Source organism: Pseudopodoces humilis, chromosome 30 (genome assembly GCF_049639895.1).
Source record: "Pseudopodoces humilis isolate 2021_Gansu_Grassland_sample_001 chromosome 30, ASM4963989v1, whole genome shotgun sequence".
Taxonomy (NCBI): Eukaryota; Metazoa; Chordata; class Aves; order Passeriformes; family Paridae; genus Pseudopodoces; species Pseudopodoces humilis.
In genome coordinates this window covers 3,484,697-3,511,903 of record NC_142229.1, presented here as the reverse complement: position 1 = coordinate 3,511,903, position 27,207 = coordinate 3,484,697, and the positions used below count along the sequence as shown (strand labels likewise).

Sequence of the window (27,207 nt, the reverse complement as noted above, 5' to 3'; positions counted from 1 at the left end):
CCTGCGCTTCCGGCTCCGGCGTGAGCGCCCGCCCGCCCTTAAAGGGGACGCGCGGCCGGGGCCGTGCCGGCGAGGGGTGCGGGAGTCGCCATCGTCGTGGCCGCGATACCGTGTGGAGTCATCGGGTCGCGATGAGAGGGGTGTACTGTACCACAGCTGTAGCTCGTGGACTGTGTCAGTAAAATTGCAGAGTTGCCGTCTTCTTCCTACAGCATCTCCAAAATTCGCCATTCCGGAACGCACGATTTGCGTTTCCCACCGCACCGCCCGAGTCAAAGCGCTATTCTGGGCATTACATCGGGTGTGGATACTTCTCCCTCCTGGGCTGGCTGGCGTGCGGTGCTTTAATGCCACGGCAAAGACGCACGACAGAACTGGGGTGGAAAGAGCACTCCAAGAGCTACAACTCCAGCCTGCGCTGGACCAGCCAAAGTCACCGGGCACAGAGGGTCCTGTCAGGGTGACATGGGCCTGCTGTGGGATGTCATGATTTTACACTTCGTTCTGCTGAAATTATCCCGAGGATCAACCTAAAGAAAAGCCAGTAGATGGTGCTTGAGAGAGCAGACACTTTTATTGCTGGCTTTCCTAAAATATGTTAAGCCCTACGAATGACATCACACTCTGTAGACAGTTATAGTTGTCCTTAAGCTGTGAAAAGCCAGGAAATAATTTTTGAAATCTCCCCCAAAGGCCATTCTTTTGTTAGCATCTTTAATCTAGAAGTCAAATGGCTGTTATCTTTAAAAAGAAAATAAATTAGCCCCTGCTTGCTCAGCAGTGTTCAGTCTCAACAACTGGAAGTCCTTTTTGAAAGCAGTCAAATGCAGCTACACTTAAATCAGATTTATGGCAGTAATGTTATCACCAGCACCATGACTCATGGAGAAATACATTTGATAATCTTGACATAGATCTCCATGCAGAGAAAAGCTAAATATGCAGAGTACCCAGTGTTTCGTCTTTACCATCATGCAAAATAACTAGTGCCGTGCTTTCCAAATGAAGATTCCATGCAACTGCTTCCTGAAAATGGAGGTCCCTCACATACTGGTTCTTACATCTTACACTAAATTCTGTCAGGAGCCTGATTGCTAGTGAATCAGTTCCATGTAGGTAGGACACATTCATTGCTGTAACAATTGCACCACTGACTGTTTTCATAACAGTGCCCTAAGATCAGCTCTAAAACTGATCATCACATTTATCTGCCACACTTTGATAACTGAATACCTCATGACCACATCCTGGTGAGTAGATCTTCATTTTCTAGTATGAGTAGTATCAGTGAACATTTAACTCTGGCACTCAACATGTTGTTCCTTATTTGTATCTGAAGCTCATTAGAAGTTTTTCTCGTTTAATTTGCAAGCTCCCCTGGCTGTTTCTTCTATGGCTCTGTTCAGGGCATGCTTTGCTCTACATGCGGGTCAGGGCCTCTCTGCCAAACATCTTAATTAGGAGTACAGCACACTTGTGCTTGAAACAGGAGTTTCTCATTATTAGGACTAAGTCTACATACAGCAGACTTCTAATTATGTTATAAATAACACAGCTATGCATTCATTCACACTCCTAGAAGCATAATGGGACAGGACAGTTCACTGTAAGGGACACATACTAGTCTGTCATTGAACAGTAAGGTGTTCAATGGGGAAAAAATGTTTTGAAGACTGAATCTGCTCTCTGACTGGAAAAGAGAAAGAACAAAACAAACTGTCTCTAAAACCCAGCAGCATGCCAGCAAGCAGCTTCCCTCCCGTCCCGCACAGGCTCCCTCCCCGACAATGCGGACGCCATCCGCCTGCCTGGACCATCCCCTAGATGCTCGGGAAGGGGTGGGATGCAGACAGCACGCCCCAAGGCCCAGGGAGTCTCCACCCCCTCGAGTGGCGCTACAGAGAGATCAGAGCAGAGACACAGGAAACACAAACACAGACTGGTCTGGAAAGAAAATCATCAAGAGAATACAGAAGAGAAAAAGCAAAAAGGTAGGCACTACTCTGCACCTGTTTCAAAAAGGGTATTTCCTGTTTTCGACATCAATGGCACTGTCATTAAATACTATTAAATATTATTATTTAATAAATCCCACTGAAGCACCATGATAGTTAACTAACTGAGCTATTGCCTTCCTGCTTTTGAAGAGATTCATAGTGTGGGTAAAGCTGCTAACTTTCCGTTGTTTCAAGAAAGATGGAACTTTCCAGGGAAAGGGCTGACAGCCTTGGGCTCTGACCGTTTAAGCAAGGACGAGTGTCCTGCACAAAGGACATTAGCAGAAGAACTTAAAGGAAGAGATATGGACAAATATCTTGATGGTAAGGTACGGAGACATAGAGAACAAGCTGCAAAAGGAGAATTTATCGAATCTTCCCTGGCGTGAAAGGTACAGTCTGGTCTTCTGGAGGAGATCAGACTATGCCTTTCACCCCAGGTTCCAAAGCATGATAATGGGGGGACACAGAGGAGGAAGAGGGTGGGTCATCTTTAGTTCTCCCTAAATATGCTTCTCCTTAAAGGTGGCCAAAACCACAGGAAATACTGAGAATGATTCCATAAACAAAGCAAGACTTTGAGTAATTAATTTCCTCCAATGTCTTCAAAGGCTATAGCATCTTATTTTTTGTTTTCTTTTGAGTTTTTTTCTCTTTCCCCCAAAAACTTGTTATATATTTAACATATATTATATAATATATATATATTATATATATATATTATATAATATATATTCAAATCTGCTATTGGTCTGCTCAGTTCAGAAAAGGGACACAGAAATGCTTTATCCAGAAGGCTTCAACTAAATCAAGATAGCTTATCATCATCAAGAAAGCTATTAGTGCTATAGATTCAGAAACAACGTATTTTGGAATGGATGCATTATGTCATTGGGAGGAAAGAGAGCTACTTTTAATTTTTGTATCTACAGATGTCACACTTACAGACATGGTTTAGTGGTGGATTTGGCAATGTTAGTTTTACAGTTGGACTCGATGATCTTAAAGGTCTTTTCCAACCTAAATGATTCTATGATTAATGACTTTTTGTTCACACATGATAAGTTAGAGGGTTTTCTTAGGTCTTATTCCACATTGGTAAGATAATGGTAACATTATTACTACTTAGAAAGGCTGTTAGTAATAATAGGTTAATATGTGGGATTTTAAATGTTCCTGCTGATGATGCTCCAGCAAAAAGAGACAAATTTAGGGTATCACATATTATGATATTAGGGCATATCACATATTAGGACATATTATGTCCTAATGTACTTGAAAGCGTAGGATCAAAATGTCAGAATATTACATCTAGGTCTTTGACTTGTTGGTGTAATATTTTTGATCAGAAAGGAAACATAGGCTGAGATCAGAAGGCACACACTGTTTATGAGACCCCTGCCATTGCTTGCAGGTTTATGCTTGGAGCCTTGTAAACATACTTTTCAAACAGCCATATGATTTCAATTTGATGGAGCTTATCATTCAAGACATTTCAATTGACTGGCCTAAGTTGTACCTTTCCCAAAATCAAAAATAAACATATGGTGACATCTGTTACCAGTTTTCCATGAACAGTGGGACAGTAGCCCTCAGAGGAAGGATAGGTATCCCACAGGGAGAAGGGGAGAAGTGGGGGAAAGGCTAGAGCATTATAAGCTAAGATAGCCTAAACAGGCTAGGATGTGGCATCTGATGCAAAACAACTTTAGAGAGACTATCTACAGCATTTTGCAGTATAAACACATGCTGTGTAAGGCTAGAACCTACTTGTACAGGTGAATATATGAGATAAACTTGATTAAGCCATGCAGGTGGCTTTTTAAATAGAGACTCCTCATGTCAGACTTCCAGGCAAAGAAAAAATAAAAAAGACATTTTTAAGTTTAAAAGATGTTTCTGGGTACTGCCTGAAAATGATCTACAGTTCCCTGGTGGTTTTATGTACCTGTCCTCCCACAAAAAAAAAAAAAAATTAAAAAAAAAAAAATATATATATAGGTGTGTGGGTGTGTGGGTGTGGTGTGTGTGTGGGTGTGTGTGTGTGTATATTCACTGGGGCATCTTAGCAGGTTCCTCAGAAATAAGATCTCAACAGTTCTTTACTGTGCTTCCCAGGCAGAAATTCTAACAAGGCAGCTCAACTAAGATCTAAGTAGATCTAAGTAGTTTCACTGAACAAAGCTTTCCTTGAAAGCATCTTAGCTACCAGAATCTTGTTTCTTACAGTTGTAAGAACTTCAAGCCTTCAGATAACAACAAAGATCACCAGTGATACCAATAATTAGCAAGTTAAAACACTGCCACTGTGGGATTCAGAACACAAGCCTGCATAGCTGTAATAATGAGCCACAGCACAGGGAGTAAGGATACTGTAACACAGGGTTACAGCAGAAACCAAGTGACTGGATAGTGGTTCAGATTATTCACTTCAGCTTTGGGAATGCTGCTGATTTAGTTCAGATTCAATTGAAGCTAATGTCTATTTGGAAATAACTTGTACTGCTTTTAAAAAGGCTTGTTATACAATGCAAAATGTTTCCTAAGAGGTGAAAAATGGCTTGAAAATATATAAAAAGTGTACTGTGAAATCTACAGACTAATACAAATCACTAAGAGATGCTCCAAATTATAAGGATTTTATCATCAAGATGTGACCCAAAAATAAAGCATGGAGTAATTAAGGTTCTCAGAGGATGTTCTTGTGAATCTTTTCAGTCTGACTTGAAACTTAAGTCCCCTCTTTTTGCAGCCTAATGATGAGAAATCACATCCTAAATTATCCTGCTGTACTCTTGGTTGTGCTTCAGAAACTGGACTGTTCATGCCTTTTGCTTTAAACAAATTTTAAAACACAGAAACAGAAAAAGAACCAAACCAACCAAACAAACATAAAAACCAACAAACTAAAAAACTAAAAACTAAAAACTAAACTAAAAAAAAAACCCTAAAAACTAAAAAACAAAACTAAAAAACCACAGTCTTTCTCCATGTTAGCCTTGAATCCAAATTTATGACTCATATATCATACTCCAATTTCACCAGCTGTTATCCAGATGCCTTCTCTGGCTTTATATAAACAGAGTCTGAGCTCATGATTCCTGGAAGTAGCAGTTTTCTCAAATAATTGTGTTAGCTTTATACATATAACATAGATGATAAAAAGATGATAGTGTAGGCAACAGTGCCTGAATATTATTTCAAATATTTGGAACTTCAGGGTAATCCTAGAGACTGGAAATTAAATTGTATCTTCTTCCCTGTATCTTGTGCCTGCTACTCTTATCTCACTCCCAGCTCTTGGTTTGTATAGGAGGCATTATATTTTAAAAGGAAGAGAGAAAATGGTGTGGGACTTGTTCAAAGCAGGGGGGTTTCACCACATCTACAACATACCTTCACAATCTCCCACTAGGGATCAATGAATGTTCTCTTCCAAGAGTACTGATATAGGAGTCAGACTATGTAAATTGATTTTGAGAAGGTAGAAACTCTTCCTGGCGGACTGAGGAGGGCTTTGAAGTGTAAATCTGCTGAAGGGATTAGAGGGAATAATGTATAGTTGTGACTGCAAAGAAGTGACATACAGAAAGATGCTGCAACAAATAAATGAGACTATCAGAACAAAACTGCCATACTCTGCCTTTTTAGCAAAAGCATATGATAATAGTAAAAGCTAAAAGCTTAGTTGGGGAGAAGCAGTAGAAATATTGAAAATATGAGACACAGCAGTACTGTCCTCACCTATCATCAAGCAAAGTCATCTTGCCTACACATCCTCTACACAAGAGATAAGCCTTCACTCTCACCTAAAGCAGCAGTCATACAAAAAAAAATGGAAATCCTCTTAAACCACTGTTACTACAAAATGACCCTTCAGCAGACTCTGTGACTCTGCAAGAGATCTCTTAAGTAGGTGTCAGTAATATGAATCTCAGTTAGCGCATTCAAATCACCATTACACTGCATCATCAGACAAGCCCATCTTTCTAATAGTACACATGGTACTGTTGGCATCCTGCAATTTAGGGAAAAAATACTTGGAATCTATTTCTGTCTTACTCCCCAAGAAATACTCTTCAGTTTCCTCCAGACATAAAAGAGTGTGCTTCAGCTTATCAAGTTTCTAAGTTTATCAAGTAACAGCACATCTGGACCTGCACAAGTCCAGCCTGACAGTTTTCCCAGGAAGACCAGGACAGTTAGACCAGACAGCTGAGAAGCAACAGGTTGAAAATGTATAAAAAGAATTTTCATAATTTAAAACTTTCATTTAAAGTTACACCTTGAACTCCATTCACACTGTACACTTCCTTTGTTCAACTTCGTATTTTTTGTCCCTACAGATAATTTGAGATTTGGTGCTGACGTGGAATACACTCAGAATGGAAGGCAAACTCCCATGTCTTCTTGTGCTGGTGGGAGCAATTATGACTGCCCAGTGCCAGGTATGAGGCTAATTCTCTTGCCATCTTCCTGTATTTTCAGCAGCACTTCCTTACCTTACCTTACTCCAGCTGTCTGCGTCAGGCAGGAGGAGAATCTGCTTAGTTCACTAGAAATCAGAGGAAGAAAAATGTTACAAAGTAGTCTACTTCTTTTTGTGGATGTGCTATGTGTTATCCTGGCTGGTTTCCATTTAAGTAAGAAAGTCTTCTCCAGGTATTCTCAGTGTATCTGTTCACTGTTACCCTTCACTGTTATTAATGAGTTCCATTGTAACCAGCCTTTCATTTTCTGTGGTCATCATCTTCACCACTACTCTCGCTTCAAAGTGCACATCACTGCTTCCCTTGTCTCCTCACTTTAAGCCTCAGACTGCACACAGCTTGAGTAAATGTTATACAATTCTAAAACGTTTACTCCCTTTTTCAAAAAATTGCTACCCCACCCTTCCTCTTTCTTTTGACCTTCTTTCTCTTGTGGCCTAATTGAAGAACCTTTCTAAACTGGTTTCTTCCATGAAACTTTATCCAAAATATTTCATTTAATTGGCTGCAGAAGACATATCTCTTAAAGATAATCAATCTACAAACTTTTATGGGGAAACTGCATGTCAGTGAGCAAAAATAACTGCTTGTTGACTTTACCTTGGAAATTATTTGCTTGAACCTCCTTCAAGCAGCAGAAAGCTGACAAGCTTTAGTTAGCATTTGCAATGCCCCAAGAGCAGATAATGACTTAACACACAATGTGAGTACAGCACATCCCAAGTTCGTGTCACTCAGATGACAAGCAATCACCTGGTAATCCATGGCAACTATTTACAATTCTTAGGAATACATACTAAGGTACTAGAGGCACTTTTCATTGTCTGACAAGAGGGCAGACACTTCCTCAGAGCTTCCCTGATTTACATAACCTCAAAAAAAGGACTGACTCTTTGGAAGTACTTGTTTGCTCATCTTTTTTAAGAGAGCAGTTACTCACATAATTAACCTTCTTTACTCGCAGGGCTTACACGTGCGTTTCAAACGTGGAGCCAGATCTAGAGGTAAGCCAGGCCAACTACAACCGTGCATTATGAACATGGGAGGGGAAAGCAACTGATGCTGAAGAAACAGAGCCTGAAAGCTTTTTGTCATGGTTATGTGGATGAGAGATTCAGAAGGCAAAATACCAGGCCATTAATACAATCCACAACAAAGTTTTCCCTCCCTCTGCTCTTCTTGAAAAAGAAGAAAAAGAAAAAGAGGCAAGTCAATAGTGGAACAGTACATCCAGCAGCATAGCAGCAAGAGAGATGGGACAGTTGTGGTCTGAGAAGGAAGAAGGGCAACCCGTAAGACAGATGCTCCCATCACAGATACTTTTCTCCTGGAAATAGAAGGGAGTCGTTTTGCTCAGCCAGGTCTTTTCCCTGAATCTCTAAATGAGGATTTCCTTTCTCTGATTACAGCCATTTGCACAGATAATTCATCTGCAGAAATTTACCAACCCAGGGGGACCTGGCTGAGGCTTTCAGGGAGCAGAATAGAATACTGTAGGTGTGACAGTGGTCAGAGTCGCTGCCACACTGTGCCTGTCAGAGGTAAGTGTGACAAAGAAAAAAAGGAAATGGTGAGAGATTTTCCATCTAGTCATCCTAAAGAACTCCACTGTCAGGGCCAGAGTTACTTCACAGAAAATTTGTCTGGGAATAGAAGAGGATAGAAATGAAAATAGCAGTGTACACTGTCTTGGGCACTACTAAGTAGGAGTGGGCATGGAGCTGAGGAAGTCAAATAGAATATATGGAGAGAATGAAATGAAGAAATAATGGAAGAACTACACAAAAAGGCTGTAAGCACATGGCAATAGGTAGGTAGAGAAAAACAGAACAGACTAGAGGAGACTGACAGGAAAATGAGAGATGTATATACATTGCCAGCTTCTTGCTTCTGTGAAATCTAACAGTATTTCCTGGCTTTTGCTTATTCCACAGCCTGCACTAGAAATAAATGCTACAATGGGGGCCAATGTTCACAGGCATATTACTCCCCACAGCTCTTCATCTGCCAGTGCCACCAAGGTTTCTCGGGGAAGCAGTGTGAAATAGGTGAGTATACCACATCAACTACTGTGAACAATGCTATCGGTGTTAGCTGTGCAGTGCACAAGGATGAGGTACCCAGAAGCTTCTGCTGAAGGCTAAGCTCTCTAATAAGTTGTCTTTTTTTATTCTAAAGCTAATGCTTTAAGGACACCTGGGTTGTTCTAGGTGTCCCTTAATAAAACTATGAATTTTGTAACTGAAGACTGTCATATATGTTTACTGTCTGCCTGACACGCCATTTTCACTGACTTACTAGACTAGATCTGAAAACCAAGTTTAAAAAGAACAGAGAAGCAGTGAAAGAATTGGGATGTTGTTCTTACATTTTGTTCCCTTTTGTTCAGACACTGAAGTTAAATGCTACAAAGACACTGGAGTAACATATAGGGGTACCTGGAGCATGACAGAGAGTGGAACTGAATGTTTAAATTGGAATAGCAATAGCTTGGTGGACTGGATGTACAGCGGCCAAAGAGCGGATGCTGCTGAGCTGGGATTGGGCAATCACAACTATTGCAGGTGAGGGGCTGATGACTTACAGGTCAGAGCCACAGGAATCAGCCTGTTCTAAGAGCCTGGAGCAAAAGAATGGCTGCTTGTTGTAGTCCGATACCAAGCAGAGAGCACTCGGCACAGGGGAAGATACTGTGCAGCCCGTGAGCAGTAATTGCAACGTCTGTAAGACATATCTGAACTTCAGATCTTCCTAGACTGGATGTTTATGGCAGACTACATCATGCAAGTATCTCTCACCCCACAGTCTTTCCCTTGCCCCTTCTCAGTCCTCCCTAAACTCCATTTGTAATTCAGTTTCCTACAACTTCAAATCCTGATCAAAACTAAAAATACAGTGCTTCCTGTACATGACCTAAACTTCACAAGCATGCACAAACACTCCTGCTAGCTACTGGCCATCTCATCGTCACCTCAATGTACTCCACAGCTTTATAATTAAAATAGGAATTCTAGCAACTTCTGATGGTTCAGTCCACATCTTCACTGCAGAGCAGGACTGTTAGCAAATTAGATGGCCTACATGACACTACTGACAATAGCTTTATAATGATATCTATTGTAACTCTTTCAGAAACCCAGATGAGGATTCCAGACCTTGGTGCTATATCTACAAAGGGGGAAGGTACGCCTGGGAGCACTGCAGTGTGCCCTCCTGTTCAAAAGGTACATGCAGGGGACAGGGAAATTACTTTGGAATTTCCATTATTCACTGCATATATAAGGGTTCTCTTGGGCTATTTTTGTAGCCCAAAAAGGTGAGACTCTCGTGTTATATCATTTTAGAGATTTTTAGTATTTATGACACTGAGAGAATGAGACACATAGAGGTAATATATAGATGCCTTGACAGAAATCACACCTAAGAACAACTGACAGGTTAGCATCAATCATTTAATGTGCAGCTTTCTTACTGAAGTTAGGAACACCAACTGCAGATCTGGACGAGGCACAGATTACCGTGGCAGCCACAGTGTTACCAGTTCTGGAGCTACCTGTTTGAAGTGGAATTCTCAAATCCTTGTCAACAAGCTATATACTGCTTGGAGAAGAGATGCTTACCGGCTGGGTCTTGGTAGTCACAATTTCTGCAGGTATGTAGTTGGTTATAGAATTAAAAAAAAAAAAAAACTCAAACTGTTTTGTAGTACTCTTAAGGCAAGGCTCTAGTCTTTTACATGGACTAGTAAAGCACAGGAAATACACAAAATTACTGGTGGCAATGAAACTCACTCCCAATAGTATTTTTATTCCACCTGACCTATTTATGCTTCTCTAAGATTAGACTCCTCAAGTGCAAATTTCATGGGCCCTTAGGGCCCTCTGTATCTCTAGAAAAATCAAAAAGAATACACTCAGGGCATAGTCTGATACCTTTAGGTCTCTATAGATCTGATAATACAAATAGCTCTTCTCTATGCTGCAGGAATCCTGATAATGACAGCAAGCCCTGGTGCCATGTCCTGAAAGGAAATCGGCTCACATGGGAGTACTGCAATGTGCCTACTTGCTGTAAGGACACCAGCACTCCTGGTTCTTCTCTTTCTTGGAAGCATTACTGTCCTGCATGCCATCTGTATTAAAATAAGATCTGGAGAAAAAAAGCTGTATTACACTCAAGCATCTTCCACTAAAAAAAGAGCTGGAGGTAAACAAACAAACAAAAAAGAGATTTTTGGAGCTGAAAGACATTCTGTAGCTCCACTCTCACAGAAGTGCCTTTTGCTCTACCAGAAGGGAAGATTGTAGAAATGGAGGACAGGAAAGGGTTTCCTTACTGTATTTTTCAAATCAGAATACAAGTTTCCTAGGAAACAGGGATGAGTCAAATACTGAACAGTTCACGGCAGCCTGCTTCACCATGGACTGGTGACTAGCAGGCTCTTAACCCTAACTCAAAGCAAGAGTGCCTGAATAAAAATTCTATTTCTGGGTTTCATCCACAGCCACCTGTGGCTTACGGCAGCGCAGAGTACGCCAGTACAGGATTAAAGGTGGTTCCTATACAGACATTGCAGCTCACCCATGGCAAGCTGCCATCTTTGTGAAGTATCACCGCGTGCCTGGAGAGCACTTCCTCTGTGGAGGAATTCTGATCAGTTCCTGCTGGGTTTTGTCAGCTGCTCACTGTTTTGAGGAAGGGTAAGTTGAGGATTCAGTACTATCTGGGGGAAAAAAGTCTGGAAAATAGAAGCATCCAGTATAGCTTTACTGGAAGGGTAAAAGACTTGGAAAAACCCCTCTTTATCCCAGTAAAAATGCACTAAATGATGCACTAAAGATTATAGTTAATTGTGTTGAACATTACAGAGAGGCATTTAATTGGGCAAACTAACAGGATGGCATTAAGGTACCACAGGAGAGTATCAGATACCTCAAGAACAAAGTTGTCAATACACATGCAGAACCATCTGAAACTTGAGAACAGCAAGGGGCTGGCAGAGGAGCTTTGCCCTGATGGCTGTAAGCATATAGAACAAAAATGACGGCAAATAGGTCACTTTGAAGTTAAGCTGCCTGGGTAACAAAGTAGTAATAGAGCTAAAATTAAAAAAACCCCAGACCTTCCAACGGCACATCTTCAAGGGGAGGGTCCACTCTAGTTAACAGGAATAGGGACTCTCTTGTTCTTCAGCTTTAGTACAAATCAGCTGAAGATTGTGCTGGGTAGGACTTCCCGAGCAACTCCCGAGGAAAATGAACAGAAGTTTCAAGTGAAGAAGTACACTGTGCATCAGAGATTTGACTCAGAAAATTTCAACAATGATATTGGTAAGAACTTTCCTGACCTTATGATTGAAGGTCATGGTTGGCTCAAGTTTGGGATTGATGAAGTGGGGATCTTTTTTCCTTGTTCAGCTCTGTTGCAGTTGAATTCAGATGCAGAAGACTGTGCTGTTGAAACAAGCACTGTCCGTGCTGCCTGCCTCCCCATGCCAGAGCTGCAGCTGCCTGACTGGACTGAATGTGAGATCTCTGGTTATGGAAAAAATGAAGAATGTAAGTACAAGATACATGTCTACATGTCCAGAGCTTGAGTCCTCTGCCCTCAAAGAATTCAAGCCTTTAGCATCACTGAATGTGTAATGTATCATATTGGCTTATATGAGCACTACAAAATGTATGCTGAAGTAGGAGTTATTCAAAACCAAGTTTTGCTGTAAGTTATTCATCTGAGTCCTGTCAGTTGTATAGTAGAGACTTCCTTGATACTCTCCACAGTACAAAACTAAAAAAAAAAAAAGGCACAGCGAATGAGGTAGGAAAGACATAAGATTTGCAATCAGGGCCGCCAAACCTGCTGTACTCAGTACATTTAGATACTGTAATTTGGACAGAAACCCATTTCTGTCAAGGCTTGATATACCATACAGTTGCAGATTGATGCATTATTCTCAAAGAGGCGTTGGCTATAGAGATTAGCTGTGGCAGTGCAGCAGGAGCTGCCGAAGCCACCGCCTTCCCGAGAGCTTCATGTCTCCGCTGGGAAGGGATAGCTCTGAGCACCAAGCACTCACACACCGTGATGTTGTCTGAGAGTCAATGGATAAGTACGAGAGGGGGTCTTTGTATGGTGTTCCTGGGGAGTTCATTGATTTCACGCAGAAGGGAACCAGGGACAAAAAAACCCAGAACAAAGGAGGGACTAAGGTTATACACAGACAGTGAAGGGCAGAGCATCAGAACTGAGGGCCAATGGACTGAGGGCACAGGGGTAGTACAAAGGTGGAGCCAAGGGATAACAGCCAACCAGGGTCTTGGGGGTGGAGTGATGGGGAATGGGAACCAATAGGGAAAACAAAAGCAGGGAACATTCTAGAACTGGAGTGGGGAATAGGGATGACATAACTCTTGGGTGGGGACAAGGAATGATATAACTAGGATGATGTAACTGATGTAACTGGAGTACACAAAACACCAAAAGAGTGTAGAAGAACAATTCTTGAAACAGGGGTCACATCCTAGGGCATCTTACTAACAACTTTCCTCACCAGCTCCTGGGATGTAACAATTAGCAAAAAAAAAAACCCCAAAAAACAAAAAGCTGAAGAAATAAAAATAAATCCCAAATAGACATTAAAAGGCAAGTTAAATTGATTCTAAAGTGAGCTATGACAAACAGAAATAAAAGCTGCCTGAAAGTATATACAGGCACACCTATATATAAAGCAAAAAAACACCCCCCTCCCCCCCAGCTCTTATTTTACTTTCTCCCTTTTCCATTTTCATTCAATTCTCTAACTTGTAAACTTAGTAAGACAGAAACTGTTAAGCATCCATCATACAAAACCTAATCACAGTTTGGACCCGTATGGGTTTTGGAACAGACCTAAAAACACCGCATGTAAGTGTGGCATAAAGTGTTTTTGAAGTGCTTTTAAAGATTGTCCTCAACATTGCTTACAGGAAGTACAGGATAAACTCTGAGAGGGAAAAGATGCTGCAACTGTAATTCAAAACTCTACTGAATAACAACAATCCTGCCAACTTTCAGTTTTGTGCAATTGTAGCTATAAAACTGATAATAAATATATATAGATTTATATAAAATAGATATAAAACCAATATCCAAATCAACCAACCAAATCTCTTCCATTCTAACGTAAGTGTACCAGTTAGTCAGTATTATGTATGACAAAGCATCTAACTTTTGTTAGTGGAAATCTAATATTAAAAAGTTAGGATCCTGTTTCATACAGTTAAGGCATTTTCATAGACATTTCCTGTTACTTCATTTTGATTGATATAACTATGCAAAGATGACTTATCCACCCAAAAAACCCAGCAGTGTTTAATTTGGAGCCTACATAAACCTCTCTAGCATGCTGAAGAAACAATATTCTTTCTCAACTAGATTTAAGCTGTTCTGATTATCGAAGTGGAACACCCAAGATACAAAAAGACCCTTCTGCAAGGAAATTTTAGTTTAGCCAGAGCTACTTCTGTTCACTCTCCCCTAAACTATTGAAAAAAAATAAAAAAAAAAAATTTTTTTATATATATATATATATACATACACAGACATATATATATATGTATTTATATTGTCATTTTTCTTCCAGTTTCTCCATTCTATTCAGAGCACCTGAAGGAAGGCCATGTCAGATTGTTCCCAGCCAGTCGGTGCACAGCACAGTATCTAGACAACCGGACAGTTACAGACAATATGTTATGTGCAGGAGATACAAGAAACCTTGATGATGCCTGCAAGGTAAACCAAATTCTGTTGTTCTTTTTTTTCTTTTCCTTGTCTCTTTTCTTTTCTCTGTACTTTGATCTAACTAAACAAAAAGCTTCAGAAAATAGTTTAAAGAAGTTATACATTTGCCTACATGGCAGTTCTAGTAGACTTTTCATGAACAGAACAGAACTGGTGGCTCCTCTTTCATTTCTCTTCCTCTACCCTTCATGGAGGGGAAGGCAGGGAACACTTAAGCAATCAAACCAGAGCAACACAGACTGAAAATCCCAAATACAGGAAATACCAAAAAACTGAACAGGAAAATCCACCCAAGCATTTCCTAGTATTTTCTGTTATGTGAGCATGCAAAACACTCAGCAGGAGGTTCTGTAGAAGGAAGGGGTTGCCCCTCTACTGAAAAGTAGAGAAAAGAAGAAGAAAGTCTAAAAGATGGCAGAGAACAAGCAGCTACATTAGGAAAAAGGAATCCCCATCTTTTCTGTTTAAACAGCTAGTTAATAATTTTGCTTTACTGTTACACACAGCAGTATAAAACCCCTTGGATCTTTAGAGCTTTAATAATGGCCTTCCTCTCTTTGTTCAACATTTTACCTGCATTTCATAAATGAGCACCATACAAAGTTTGACACTTAAGTGCTACATTTTCCTGTGTCTCTCCCCATGAGAGGAGCACTGAGGGAGTCTGGAACATAGAAGTGACTTGGGTAAAAGTCACTTTAGTGCCTGCAATATGCTCTTGTTTTGTGAGCATACTGCATAGGCTATTTCTGTAAACACTAGTGCATCCCTAATGCCAATGGGGGTAGGAAAAACAATGCAAAACCAAATGAAGAGATTGTTGCTAATCTGCTACTTCTCTGTAGGGTGACTCTGGAGGACCTCTGGTCTGTATGAAGGATGATCGTATGTATCTGATTGGAATCATCAGCTGGGGAATAGGCTGTGGCCGCAAAGACATACCTGGTGTTTATACAAATGTGAATCGTTATCTTGACTGGATTCAGGACACCATGAAACTCTGAGAAAGAAAAATGAACCATTTGCAATCCTGTGACCATGCACTCACAGCTTCCTTCTGGGTGCTTTAAGCAGGCTGACAGGGCTTCCTGTTTGTCCAGATGCTTATAACTTCTAGTACAACAGGAAAGCAAACTGCAATGTATGGGAAGGGCATGTTCTCAAAATACTCTTTCCTTATTATAGGTTATTAGAAGCTAATCAAACTTTTCCCAACCATCACCAAACTTTCACCTTGCATCAAATCACATAAGTGCAATAAAAAAAAATAATTCTGGCCGAGTGAATAAACCAAGAGACAACATCTGGGCACCATGCATCTCTTTAGCAGCTGCACTGTTTTAGGAATGGGTGTGAACTGAAGGGGACATTTAATTTCCTGAAAACTTCACCTCCCTCCTTACTTTGCTGTACAATTGGAATACCTTAAGCTCTGTCCTTATACCATGTCACCTTGGTAATTTAAGCTGGTTTCAATAGAAAGAACAAAAGCTGTAGACATGGGCTACTTATTTCCAGATTAATATACTACTTGCTTCTGCAGTTTGGAACCAATTAAGTAACCAAGTTTAAGCTCAAACTCTCAGAGCAAATTCAGGATGGCACGCTTATTATGACATTTTATTCTTTCTTTTGGTTTTGCTCCTGGTAATAGAATGGGTAAAAATTTGAACAGCAGCCTGATCTGCCACAGAATCAATGCATATTTTTGACTATTAAATTTCTATGCATTATCATCAGATATGAAGCAAAAGCTCTCTCTTCTGTGCAGCAGAGCAAAACAAAGGACAAATATATTGGTAGCTAGATTTACATCCACAAGTAAAGGCCAAATCAGGTATCACAAGGCTGCCTTTGTCCTTTAACAGAAGACACGACAGGTACAACCGAGTCATCATGAACAAGAATCTCAGTAATCAGCATTACTTCCTTGCACTGCTGCTGCCACATGACACTAAATGCCACCTATGCACATCCTAAGAGTGAAGCCTCTCTGAGAGCTTCTCTTTTGTCTCATTGTTTTGTAAAGCAAAAACAGGTGTAACTACCTTTTAACAAAAGGAAAACATTGTACTGAGGGTACATAAGGAATTTAGTTTTAGCATCAATCAGTAGCTAGAAAACTAACCTGTTGTATATGGGAAATTGAACACATTGTTGAAACTCAAAATGTTTAACAGTTTTTAAGGAGCTCTCTGATAACCCCCTAGCACAACTACTCAGATAAACAATCTAAGTAGGTATAGAAGAGATTTGGTAAGATGACCATTACTTTCTCAAAGTTGTTTTGTAAATGGCAACTTTACAAATGGTGAGTTTCTGGCTACTGGCTTAGAAACTGACCTCAAAGAGATCTTCTCTAATGGCCTCGGAGGAACAGTGGTCACAGTCCAGTTAGCTTCAGCAACAAGTTTCATATTCCAGTCAGTAGAAGGAGAAAATATGTTTTTTAATGAAGAGTCACAGTTTAGGTTTTTGGTGTGGTTTTTTTTTTTTTTTGTTGCTGTTGCTAGTTTTATTTTGTTATCAACCTTGAGAAAAATACAAATTAATTTCCCTTCATTTCCCCTGGGCCCACTTCCATGAGCTCTTGTGCCTCACTGTACTGGCATTCCAAGCCTGCCAAATACCTGCAGCCTGTAGAACAGTCTAAACTATTTCACAGACTAATGCAAGTTAGAGTCCTCAGTAAGGCAACTTTTGTTTTGAAATTCAAAGAGTCTACTAAATACAATATTTGAGCTCAATGTGATCTAACAGCCACCAATAGAATGTAACTGAACCACACCTGACACAATCTCTTTTAGAAAAATAGAACCTACAAAAACGTAAGCTGCAGAGAAAAGTTTTACCTCACAGTTATTACCAATTCTTGGAAAATACCATTACATTAAATATCCAAGTTGACAAAGAATGCTGGATAAGCCCTACCTGCCACATCTGCACTTGTTCATTCCTTTCATCCTGGTCTATCTTTTGAGACATCTTCTATGTAGCTGACTAAAAGAATGGCCCAGAATCAACCCCAAAGTTTTACAAATGCTTCTTTATCCTTCATTTTCTCCCTTAATCTGGGAGATTTACCAAATCCTTGTCCAATAGCTAGCATCTAGTATTCTCCAGCGTTACTTTAACTTTCATTTCTCAGAAGTTGCTGCCACCTAGCTCAGTGCATTCAACTGCCTTTTTCTGGTTTCTTTACCCATTACATCCCTCCCTAATAAAAAAAAATCCCTGAGATCGTTTCTGTCTTTACATCAACTTTTCCACTTACACAGTTTTTATCCCTACTTGTCCTCTTCTAGCACACAGTAGCACCATCTTGAGACAAGGTCTAAGAATAACAACTGCCATCTGTCTGCTTGCTTTCCTCTGACTTTGCAGCTGATATAATGTCATACTCAAGTTGTTTCAGAACCCCAATCAACATCAGCATCTTTTGTAACTGAAGTACACAGCTACACCTCATATTTACCCCCAGAAGTCCTTCTTATGTCCAATTTGTGTCATTGATGTTCCCCATTTCCCCTTTCTGCCCTGCTTCATCTTTCATAGGAACTTGCAACCATCTCAGACTGGTATGTCATAAGGGCCTGATGCCCTTATATGTATAAGAAATCTTCCAGTATCTCGAGTAACATGAATCACTTCAGCAGTAAATAAAAGACCCTTTAAAAAATCAAAGCTACAAAGCCAAAAAGCAGTATCGATATTTGAGGAGCAGGAAGGTGATGAGGTATTTGTCTTCATGATCAAAGCACTGCCCTTAGCATGCTACCCAACCCAGTAAACAAAAATGGTTCAGCTGCATTCCTAAGGGTGTTTCCACTTGAGGTTCTAGGAAATGCTCAGCACTTCTTTTGGGAAACACTAAGAAAAATTACCAAGAAAGCAATTAATTTTAGTTTATCAGACAGCAACTTAGTCCCAGGTTTACAATGCCAACTGCATAAAGACATTTATCTCCCTACGGCACCCATTATACACAATCCAATTGGCATAATTTACCTTCCTCCTCAAATAGCAACTTTATTTCAACTTGTAAAACCACTCTGAAATGACACAGATGACATGTAAAATTTAATTTTATTGATGCTCTTGTTGAAGGTTTTGTTTGCACTGAACATGCTTAGCAGTAATGTCACCTCAGCAGAATGCCACCTGCTATGGAATTCTTCAGCTGCACCGGAACTTGCAATCCAAGCAAGATGCCACTCATCCACTGCAAGCATCCACCACATGCAAGGCGGATCGAATGCCACCCTTTGTCTAGAGTCACCTTGTTCTGTTCACAAAGCATGAACTGTACATGCTGGACTCCACAGCCTTACGTGTGTGGTCACGTGTACAGCAGATTAGGTGCAAGTTCTGCTACCAAGAGAAAACACATTGGCATGTAGTGGCCAAAGAGCCTGTTACAGACAATATGAACAGTGCAGGTGACTCTCATTTCCTATTTTTGCTGTACAGACGGATGTACTACAGGATAGAATGGGCAGATATAACAACAGTTTTTGAGGAAGAGATGATCCCAGTGAAAAATCTGGTGTAGGTTTGAATCATCTGCACAGCACCTGACTGGTACAGGAACTGAAATGAGGTAGGACAGGAGGAACACTAAAATAGTACCAGGTCACAATTATCTCAAAGAAAGACATCAATGAGCAGGAAAACAGTAGTATCACCTTCATTTGCAATAGGCAAGGAGAGGCAAAAAGAGGTTCCAACAAGTTACTAGGACAGTGGTTATCTTCACGTAGCCACAGCTTCTAATTCCATCAGTGCTCTCTCCACCAAAGTTTCTCTGTCTGTCTCTTCTGATTCCCCAAATAACCTAGGACAATTTCTACCTTCAAACACTGATGAATAAGAGAAGCAGAATTACATGGAGATACCACTGCCCATCAGTTACAAGATCTGAATGTATTTTAAGTCTGTATTCAGACTCAAGACCCTTGATGACCAGGATGTCTTATGAAATATCTAGAGAAACAATGTACTTCCTCCCTTTGTGGCAACATTCCCAATCTCAGGCTTCTCAACTTCCCATCCTGGGTGGAACAATCTACCACTTCTTCCAGACCTTTTGAAGCAGAACAGCTAGATATTCTCCCTGCTGGAAAGAACTACACAGTTCTTCACAACTACATAGATGTTTTCTACCCTAACAGCCAGTGATCCAAGAAGGCAGCTGCTGGATCGTCATACTGAAGTTTGTGGAAATTCAACTTAGTACATCTAAAAAGGGATAAAAAACAAAATACATGAAGAGGAGCTACAAAAGGCCATAAATCCCTAGAATTTCCTCTAAGACAGCAAAATGATGGTGATACAAGCTTATATAGCTGACTCACTAATCATAAGGGACCTGAGCAACTCTCCCATCTGCTATTGTTCCAAATACTTCAGACTCAGGTAGAGATGAGGTGGTATCAGGTCAACCTTACTTTTCCCTGTTTTCCAGCACTCTGAGCACTGGCTCTCCTGTTTATGCTACTACAGACAAGGAAGCAACCCTAAACAGATGGATGGGATCCATCAGCCAAGGGACAGGGGAAACAGGAAAAGTGCTCTTCCTCGCTACCAGGAGCCTCTAGGTTCGGACTTGGAACTTGCCAGCCTTAGTCATGTATTTTATCCCCTTGAATGGCTTGTACTTCTCCCCATACATGTCCAGGCGATTCACCTTCAGTCCTAGAGGCAAACAAACACAGCATAAGACTGACTGCTGCCACAAACAAAGCTAACAGGCCTTTGGCATAAAGGGACAGAAGATCATACTAGTGGTGCAGAAAGCACAGGGAAAGTTTTAGCAAGCAGCAGACAGAACTGAGAAAAGCTGACAACTGCTAATTGTTAGAATCATTCTTTACAAACACATCCATACCCTAAATTTCTTCATAGGTCTGTAAGCACAAAATGTAAGGAAATGCAGGTAAATTGTTTCACAGACCACCAGCAAGAACAAATCCATAGATATGTAGTCAAAGCAGACAACTTTTTCCTTGAAGAAGGTGTTTCTGGTAGAATGTACTTCAGAGCATGAAGGTTTGTGAAGTTACTTCAGCTACATACAGAATGAGCACTGGCACAGCAGAGAACATTCCACTTCTTTACCTCAAAGTCACTTACCAGATATAGCCAGCTGCTGAATTTTAAACTGCAGGTTAATGGTGGGATTTTCATCTGGTTTCGATGTCCCAGCTTGCAGGCTCACGCTCCCTTTCAGACTTGGCAGTTTCTGGGGGTTTATTTTCCCAACATCCCATGACAGTAACTTTAAGGAGCAGAAAATGCACCAGTGAAACTCAAATGCTGCACCCTCTAAAGAAGTGTCCCCTTCCAATGACAGCTGTTAATATTTCTCTATGAAAAATGTCTTTTTCTTAGTATCTTACCTTTCATATTGGCCAGACACCAGATTAAGGAGCAGACACCTCAGAACCTTTGTTCTCCCTCTCTTTTCCATGAGGCTCCCCAAAAGACTACTATGAATTTTATTTCCACTACTTGTGCTAAAGGCCACATGGGTAAGCCCCTCAGATTAAAGTTTGTAAGAAGGAAAAAAAAAAGTTAACTCCTCAGGTTCAAACAACAAAACCAGAACATCCCAAGCCAAATCAAAACCATTAACCAACCCTCAGTGTTTGCAAAAAACCCAACATGCAGCACTGAGCATGACAACTAGATATGCAGATGTTTGTAAGCCATCCAGCAGACTGATGGCCCATCATACAAAGCCAGTCCTTGGATTTTCTTTACTCACCAAGTAGCTAGAATTACAATCCACTCAGACACCAAGGTATTTGTTCTGGGGATTAAGAAAACTCCTAGTATGCAGTTGTTCAGAAAAAGATCTCACCCCAACATGCTGCCTTCAGCAAAGCAGTATTCATGGAAGTGTTAATGTAAGCATGACCAGGCTGGCTTCATTTTCTGATTGGTAAGAAAGATTTAAAAAAAAAAAACAAAACAAAACAAAACCATCTAATTTCTGTCTTTCGTCTTACCTTTGTAACCGGATCAAAGACATGTGTTCCCTGGGAGGGTGTAAGGGTCATATTTAAGACACTTTTTGGCATCTGGCTAGTGACCATCACTCCCTCTACAGTCTTCCCCATAGTCTGCTTTGGCCCCACTGTGATCTCAAACCGTCCCAGTGAGCTGCCATCACGAAAACTGATGTTATGCTTAACGTAGACAGGAATTGCCACAAGGCTAGAATAAAGACACAAACAGAAAGTCCTTGTCATTCTCTTGCCCTCATATTTGCTTAAAAGAGAAGGAAATCCTACACCCATTTATTTGAGTTAGGAGCAAAGTCAGGATTCCATTCTAAAGTCTTAATTACACTTTTTGTAGTCAAGCTTGCTGTATCCTGTTTTATCAGAACAAGGAACTACCTCAAATAAAACAGGAGGCTTGAGCAAAACATGAGAAATGTTTTGCTCAAGCAATGTCACAACCAGGCTGGCAAGTGGGTCCTGGCAATGCAGCAGCACTTGAACTTCACGTTTGTGCTTTTGGTTGCATTTGCCACTCCTTTTCATCTACTAGAGATAAATCTGACAAAGGTCTAGCAAAATTTCTTTAGCAGCTGTAACCCCGAGTAAATATTACTTGGCAAGCTGCTTCCAGAAAAAAGTGTAAACGTGGGCAAGAACTTGTGGCTCCATTAAGAGAGATGTCAAAAACCTAACAGGAGCACCAAACTATCTTGTTTTATTTTAAAAGGTTTTTATAAACACATGAAATCAACAGCTTGATTACTCTACACTGTCTAATTCTTTCCCTATCTAGTTTATCTGCTAGTAGTCTTTGAAAAATGCTGGCTGGCCAGAAAGAAATTACAGAATCACTGCCCAAACAAGGAGAAAACATGTAATTCAAAAAAAGAAAAAATGCAAGTCACCATGCACTTCTACTTCACTTGGCTCAATATGCCACCTCATCTTTAAAAGTTCCTACTTTTATCCTCTTCCTAGCCAGAAGGATCCAAATTTCATAATTCACAGCACCAGAGTCATCACCTACTTCTGAGCACTGACATGGTAGGACAGCAAGCGGAAATTTCCATCAGGTGGAATGAAGGAGAGTATTCTCTCTGATTCCCAGCGCTTAAAACGCACACATGGGTGAAAGCTGACATCATCCAATAACCGAGGGTTCTGAAACAAAAAGAAAGTCTCAAGGTTTGTGAAGGCAGTACAATTTAAAATGACCTCCTTTTCTTAGCAATCCTCTGTCCATGAAGGGCCTGCCATTTGACACGCTCTTGACCAGTTGAAGGTGTATACATTCAGACATGTCTGACGCTGTTATATCCTTGTGAAAGCAGTACTCAATAACCTCTATCCTTTTTTAGGATATTTTTAATCCTGTTTTAGAAAACTCAGTCATGTCACATAGTTGCATTGGTGCATACACATAAAAGAGGTGGCCCTTCAGAATATCTGCTTAAAGCACTCCTGTATCTCAAAAACTTAGTCACAGCACACATTACTTGGGCTCTTAAGCAAATAGTCTGAAAAAGCTCTTTTAGACTCTAAGTTGCTGAAGTTCCTGATGAGTTCCCATTGTCATTTCTTTCTCTTTTCATCTGGCATACCCAGATTCTGATGTACTGGTCCATCATCACAAGGCTGCAATCTTAGCAGCAGGGGTGGGAAACCCCTTTCAAAATATTTAAGTAAAGATACGTCCTTGAGATTTACCATAAAGGAGAGGGTAAGGTCTGGCATCCCAGTCAGCTTGACACAAGCATCAATCACTCCTTGTATTTCAGCAGTAATCGTGGAACCTGTAACAATAAAGTAAACAGAGGTGGTTATGTGAAGCTGATCAAAAAAATCCCAAAGTGGAAAAACTGTAAGTGAAGAGGAAGGAAATCTATTTTCTTAATGAAATGCTGTGGCTCATTATGTTGCCTGCTCAACATCTGTATCATTCACAATGACTCCTCTAGAAGATTCATTCAGTTAAGAACCAGGGACACCAGCAATGTCCATTTTAATGGCCAATGACAACAGCTCCTAATTCTAACATGACTAAGAAGCACAACAAGAAAGTGCTATGCACAATTTTTACTCATCCTCTATTTTCCCAATATAGAATTGCTTATGAGACCTCAATAACAAAGACTAGTGACAATCTTGGTGCCTCTGTAAAATTTTTGACTGAATAGCACATATAAGTTAGTAACATTCCAGAGTAAAAATAGGAACAGAGCTTCCCACATTTGGATGAAGGTGCACCTATTTCAAAACCTCTCTTCATGCACTATCAGGACAAGTTATCCTATTCTTAACCAGGAGCAACTTCCATACCCGATTTGTCAATGATTGCATCTATCTCCTCAATCACATCAAAATAGGCCTCATTGTTGGTATATTTTACACCAGTACGTCTCCAAGGCACCACAGAGAGCTGTCCAGTGGGAAGCTGGTCACCCACATTAGTGCTTCCTGGAAAAAGAAAGGGAATCAACAACCACGGTAGTTAGGCAATGCTGCAGAACAAATCCTTGGCCTTATAGAGCTTAATTGTAATTAATCCCTGAGAACTTGTTTCTTTGTAGGAGAGCAATTATTCTTCCTGACTCCCTGTACTCATACTACAGTAATGCATGGGAAGGTGTTAACACATGGGGATGTGTAAACTCACAGCAAACCAACTCATCCTGGTAGTCATGTCACGTCTGTAACTGAAAATGTAACCTGGCTTTTTTAGGTTCAAAAACCCCAAATCAGACCAAAACCAAATGCAAAACCAAAGTGCAGCTGGTGTTGAAATTGGAAGGAACCACAAAGCAAAGCACTAACACATGACTCCCTAAATACACCTGTACTGCATGAATGGTATGAAACACCACAATTTTTCTTCACCCATGTCCTAGTTTACTTATGCAAGAATATTACCACCTGGACTCCCCTGTTTATCTTCTTGTTTCCCTGTACCTGTGATGGTGTTGACGACTGTTCGCAGAATAGTAGGAGGCTTTATCAGTTCCTTAAGAATATTAGACTCTGTTGCCAATGGAAAGCCATTGTCCAGCATCTCCTCCAGCACCTCATAAACCACCACAACATTGTCCTTGATTATTACCTCTGAACAGACACCAAAATAATCCTGTGCAAAAGAAAGAATTACTCAACAATCTCTGAAAGAGAGTCTTAGTGATCATTCAGTCCAGTACTCTCCCACACAGGATGAACTCGAGCCTCTTCTTGGAGGCAAAAAACCCACTGAAACTCCCTGTATTACTACAAGCACATCAAACACACCAGTCCCACAGACATGTACAACTCTGAGCACACCGTGGCCACTGCTCCAGTGAGGTGGCAAATTCCTGCATCAGCAGTCCCAACTAATTTAGCAATTTTTAAAGCTGAACATTTAATTTACTTTCTGTCTTATTCTATGTGGACTTCAAGCATCTTTATGGAGAGAGCAAGTGCACATGCACAAACACAAACCCGAGCTTCTAGTTAACTTACGGCGATTAAAGAGATCCAGACATTTTGCATGAAGAATGAGTATACATATACTCTGACAGTAGAGGAATCCTAGTTCTGCATTACAAACACTATTTTCCAGACATATCAGATTTTAATATACATCTAAGCCAGTGACAACACATTCACGCCTCATACCCTCATAAAAAACAAGACCTAAGGGTCTGACCCGATTCACTGCTGGTCTGAACAGCCAATCCACTCTCTAAAGTCAGAGAAACATAACTCAGAATACAGTCAGGTTCTGACATATTGGAAGCAAAAGCTCTCATATTACTTGTTTGGCCAAGCACACACATTTCCTGTACGCTGGCAAGATGCTGGTCACAAGACATTTCAAATCCAGACAACACAATCCTTTTGTTGGCAGGCAGAAGACAGACATCTTTACCGTTTTCCTAAACTGATCAGAAGATGTGTCAACCATAGTACACAGGGAATACAGCTACTCTGGGGCAATTCCTGAAACTCGCTGCTTTAGGAAGCTTCCAAGAAGCATCACTAGATGTAAATGCACAGGCAGGTTGTTCGTTAAAGCACGTGGCTATGAACTGCAAAAGCTCCTTGTGAGATCAAGGACAGCTTGGTCTTAGCTTACAGTTCCCAGAGCGGGTGAGGCTGCAGAACAGAAATACTGATTTGCTGAAAGGTTCATCCTGTGAGCACAGGTAGATACCGAATCCATAGTAATCCTCCGCAGGAAATTCTCGACTACGGCAAGCCCTGTCTACATCCTCACAAACGCAGGATGAAAATTACGTATCAGGAAACAAAAATAACAGCTGAAAAGGAGAGGGTCTCTTTGCGCCCCCCGCCCGTTCTCCCCCGCAGCGCGGCCGTGCCGAGGCTCCCTCGCTCCAGCCACCGGGGCCCACGCCCCTCGGCCATACCTGGAACGTGTCCACGACACGGTGCAGGAACTCGATGACGAAGAGCGGCGGCACCTCACTCTGGATGACGGCCACGAAGAAGATCTTATGGCGGTAAACGCTAAGGAGGTAGTGGTGAGGCGTGGGGATCACCGGCGGCACATTCTCCGCCTCCGAGGCCCGTTCCTGTGCCTCAAAGAAGTAGTCACAGACGGAGCGGCTGACGACGCTCTTCCAGTGCTTCTCCAGGAAGATGTCCCCCGAGGCGTTGATCAGGAACAGGCTGTGGATCATGGCTGCAGCAGCGCCGGGCCGTGCCGGAGCGAAACCCCCGAAAGTGCTCTCCACACAGGCCCCGCCCCCCGAAAGCTCCTCCCGCGCTTCCCCCGCTGGCCCCGCCCCTCGCGCGGGTAGCATGGCTGCCGCAAACAGCGCTCCCGGCGCGCGGACAAACGCGCTCCCACCGCTCGGGACGGGGCTCCGCAGCGAGCGCTGCGATTGGCCGACGCGCCCACACCCGCGCCCGGTGAGGCGGCGCACTCACGCTTCGTAACTATCCCGGCAGCGGCCGGACGGGGATCCTGGCCGGTTCGGGATCGCGCCCGGCAGAGCCCCACGCACCACATGTCCCAGTGTTCCACGTCTCTGTCCCGCCCCCCGTTACACACCTGACAAGGCAGGGAGCGGCGAGGGGTCCTCAGGCCCGGAGCTACGCGGGGTGCCCCCGCTAGGCGGCACCGTCGCGACCCGGGGATGTCCCACGTAGAGGCCGCTGCACGTTCCTCCTCGTTTGGCGGGGTGCGCTCGCGGCGCAGCTACCCCGCCTGCTCCTAACCGGCGTTTAAGGGTTCCTTTTCTAGAGGGGAACCTAAGCATAGTCCATGAAATCAGGAAATAACCCGTTTTTTTGCAGGGAGGAGCAGCTAGGGGAACGTTTTTCACTTAATTATCTTGCTGGTTCGTTCAACCACGGAGCAACACCCCAGAAAACATCCAGCTGGTGTGAAAACAATTATCATGCCGAATTTACGTAAATTCTCTAGCAAATTATTCCTTTGCATAATTAGAACTAGTGTTTCATGTTCATATAGTAGATCCCTGGACTTCTGAGTAAAACGTGCTGTGACAAACAATTTTCCTAGTACTCTGCTGGGAATATACAAAAACAATGGAAAAGCAGTCCTTTGTATCCCATTAAATAAGCTGTCTGAGCACACAGCCTTTCTTTCATGGGAGAAAGGTCGGACTGTTGCACCAGCACTGAGAGACGGGTCTGAGATTTCACATCCAACTGGGATTGTGGGAAAATCTTTTTAAAGTAGTGGTATCCCCAAGTCTGGAAGCTGTGACAAGCTGTATCAGAGCACAAACAAAGGCCCAGTTTCTGAGCTGGTATTGTCAGGAAAATTAATCCACAAACACCAGAAGTTTATGTCCAAAAAGGAGACAGAGGAGTCATTTTACTTTATTCGAATAAAGGGAGAGGCCATGGGGCGTTCCCCTGGGGTCTCTCAAATTTTTGGAGGGCGCAGCCTCCTTTTTATCCTAATTCCCAGCC

The 27,207-nt window shown here is 41.6% G+C and overlaps 2 protein-coding genes across 3 annotated transcripts; one reads left to right on the top strand and one right to left on the bottom strand.

Annotated features, from left to right (window-relative positions):
• Positions 1-1,894: 1,894 nt before the first annotated feature.
• On the top strand, positions 1,895-15,756 carry PLAT (plasminogen activator, tissue type). Of its 2 annotated transcripts, XM_014259591.2 has the most exons (14): positions 1,895-1,991; positions 6,344-6,445; positions 7,452-7,491; positions 7,897-8,028; positions 8,422-8,535; positions 8,877-9,051; positions 9,620-9,711; positions 9,965-10,139; positions 10,472-10,557; positions 10,992-11,187; positions 11,681-11,817; positions 11,905-12,045; positions 14,109-14,257; positions 15,112-15,756. In XM_014259591.2, the coding sequence occupies exons 2-14, from the start codon at positions 6,383-6,385 to the stop codon at positions 15,268-15,270; spliced, it is 1,659 nt and encodes a 552-aa protein (XP_014115066.1). In that variant the 5' UTR covers positions 1,895-1,991; positions 6,344-6,382; the 3' UTR covers positions 15,271-15,756. The 2 variants fall into 2 exon arrangements, with proteins under 2 accessions (XP_014115066.1, XP_014115067.1); XM_014259592.2 differs by lacking the exon at positions 7,897-8,028.
• Positions 15,757-18,333: 2,577 nt separating this feature from the next.
• AP3M2 (adaptor related protein complex 3 subunit mu 2) lies at positions 18,334-26,017 on the bottom strand. The gene is made up of 8 exons (XM_005530787.3): positions 25,671-26,017; positions 24,223-24,394; positions 23,593-23,730; positions 22,981-23,066; positions 22,301-22,434; positions 21,277-21,484; positions 20,399-20,543; positions 18,334-19,960 (listed from the first exon to the last, which is right to left on the bottom strand). The coding sequence occupies exons 1-8, from the start codon at positions 25,941-25,943 to the stop codon at positions 19,860-19,862; spliced, it is 1,257 nt and encodes a 418-aa protein (XP_005530844.1). The 5' UTR covers positions 25,944-26,017; the 3' UTR covers positions 18,334-19,859.
• Between the last annotated feature and the right edge of the window lie 1,190 nt (positions 26,018-27,207).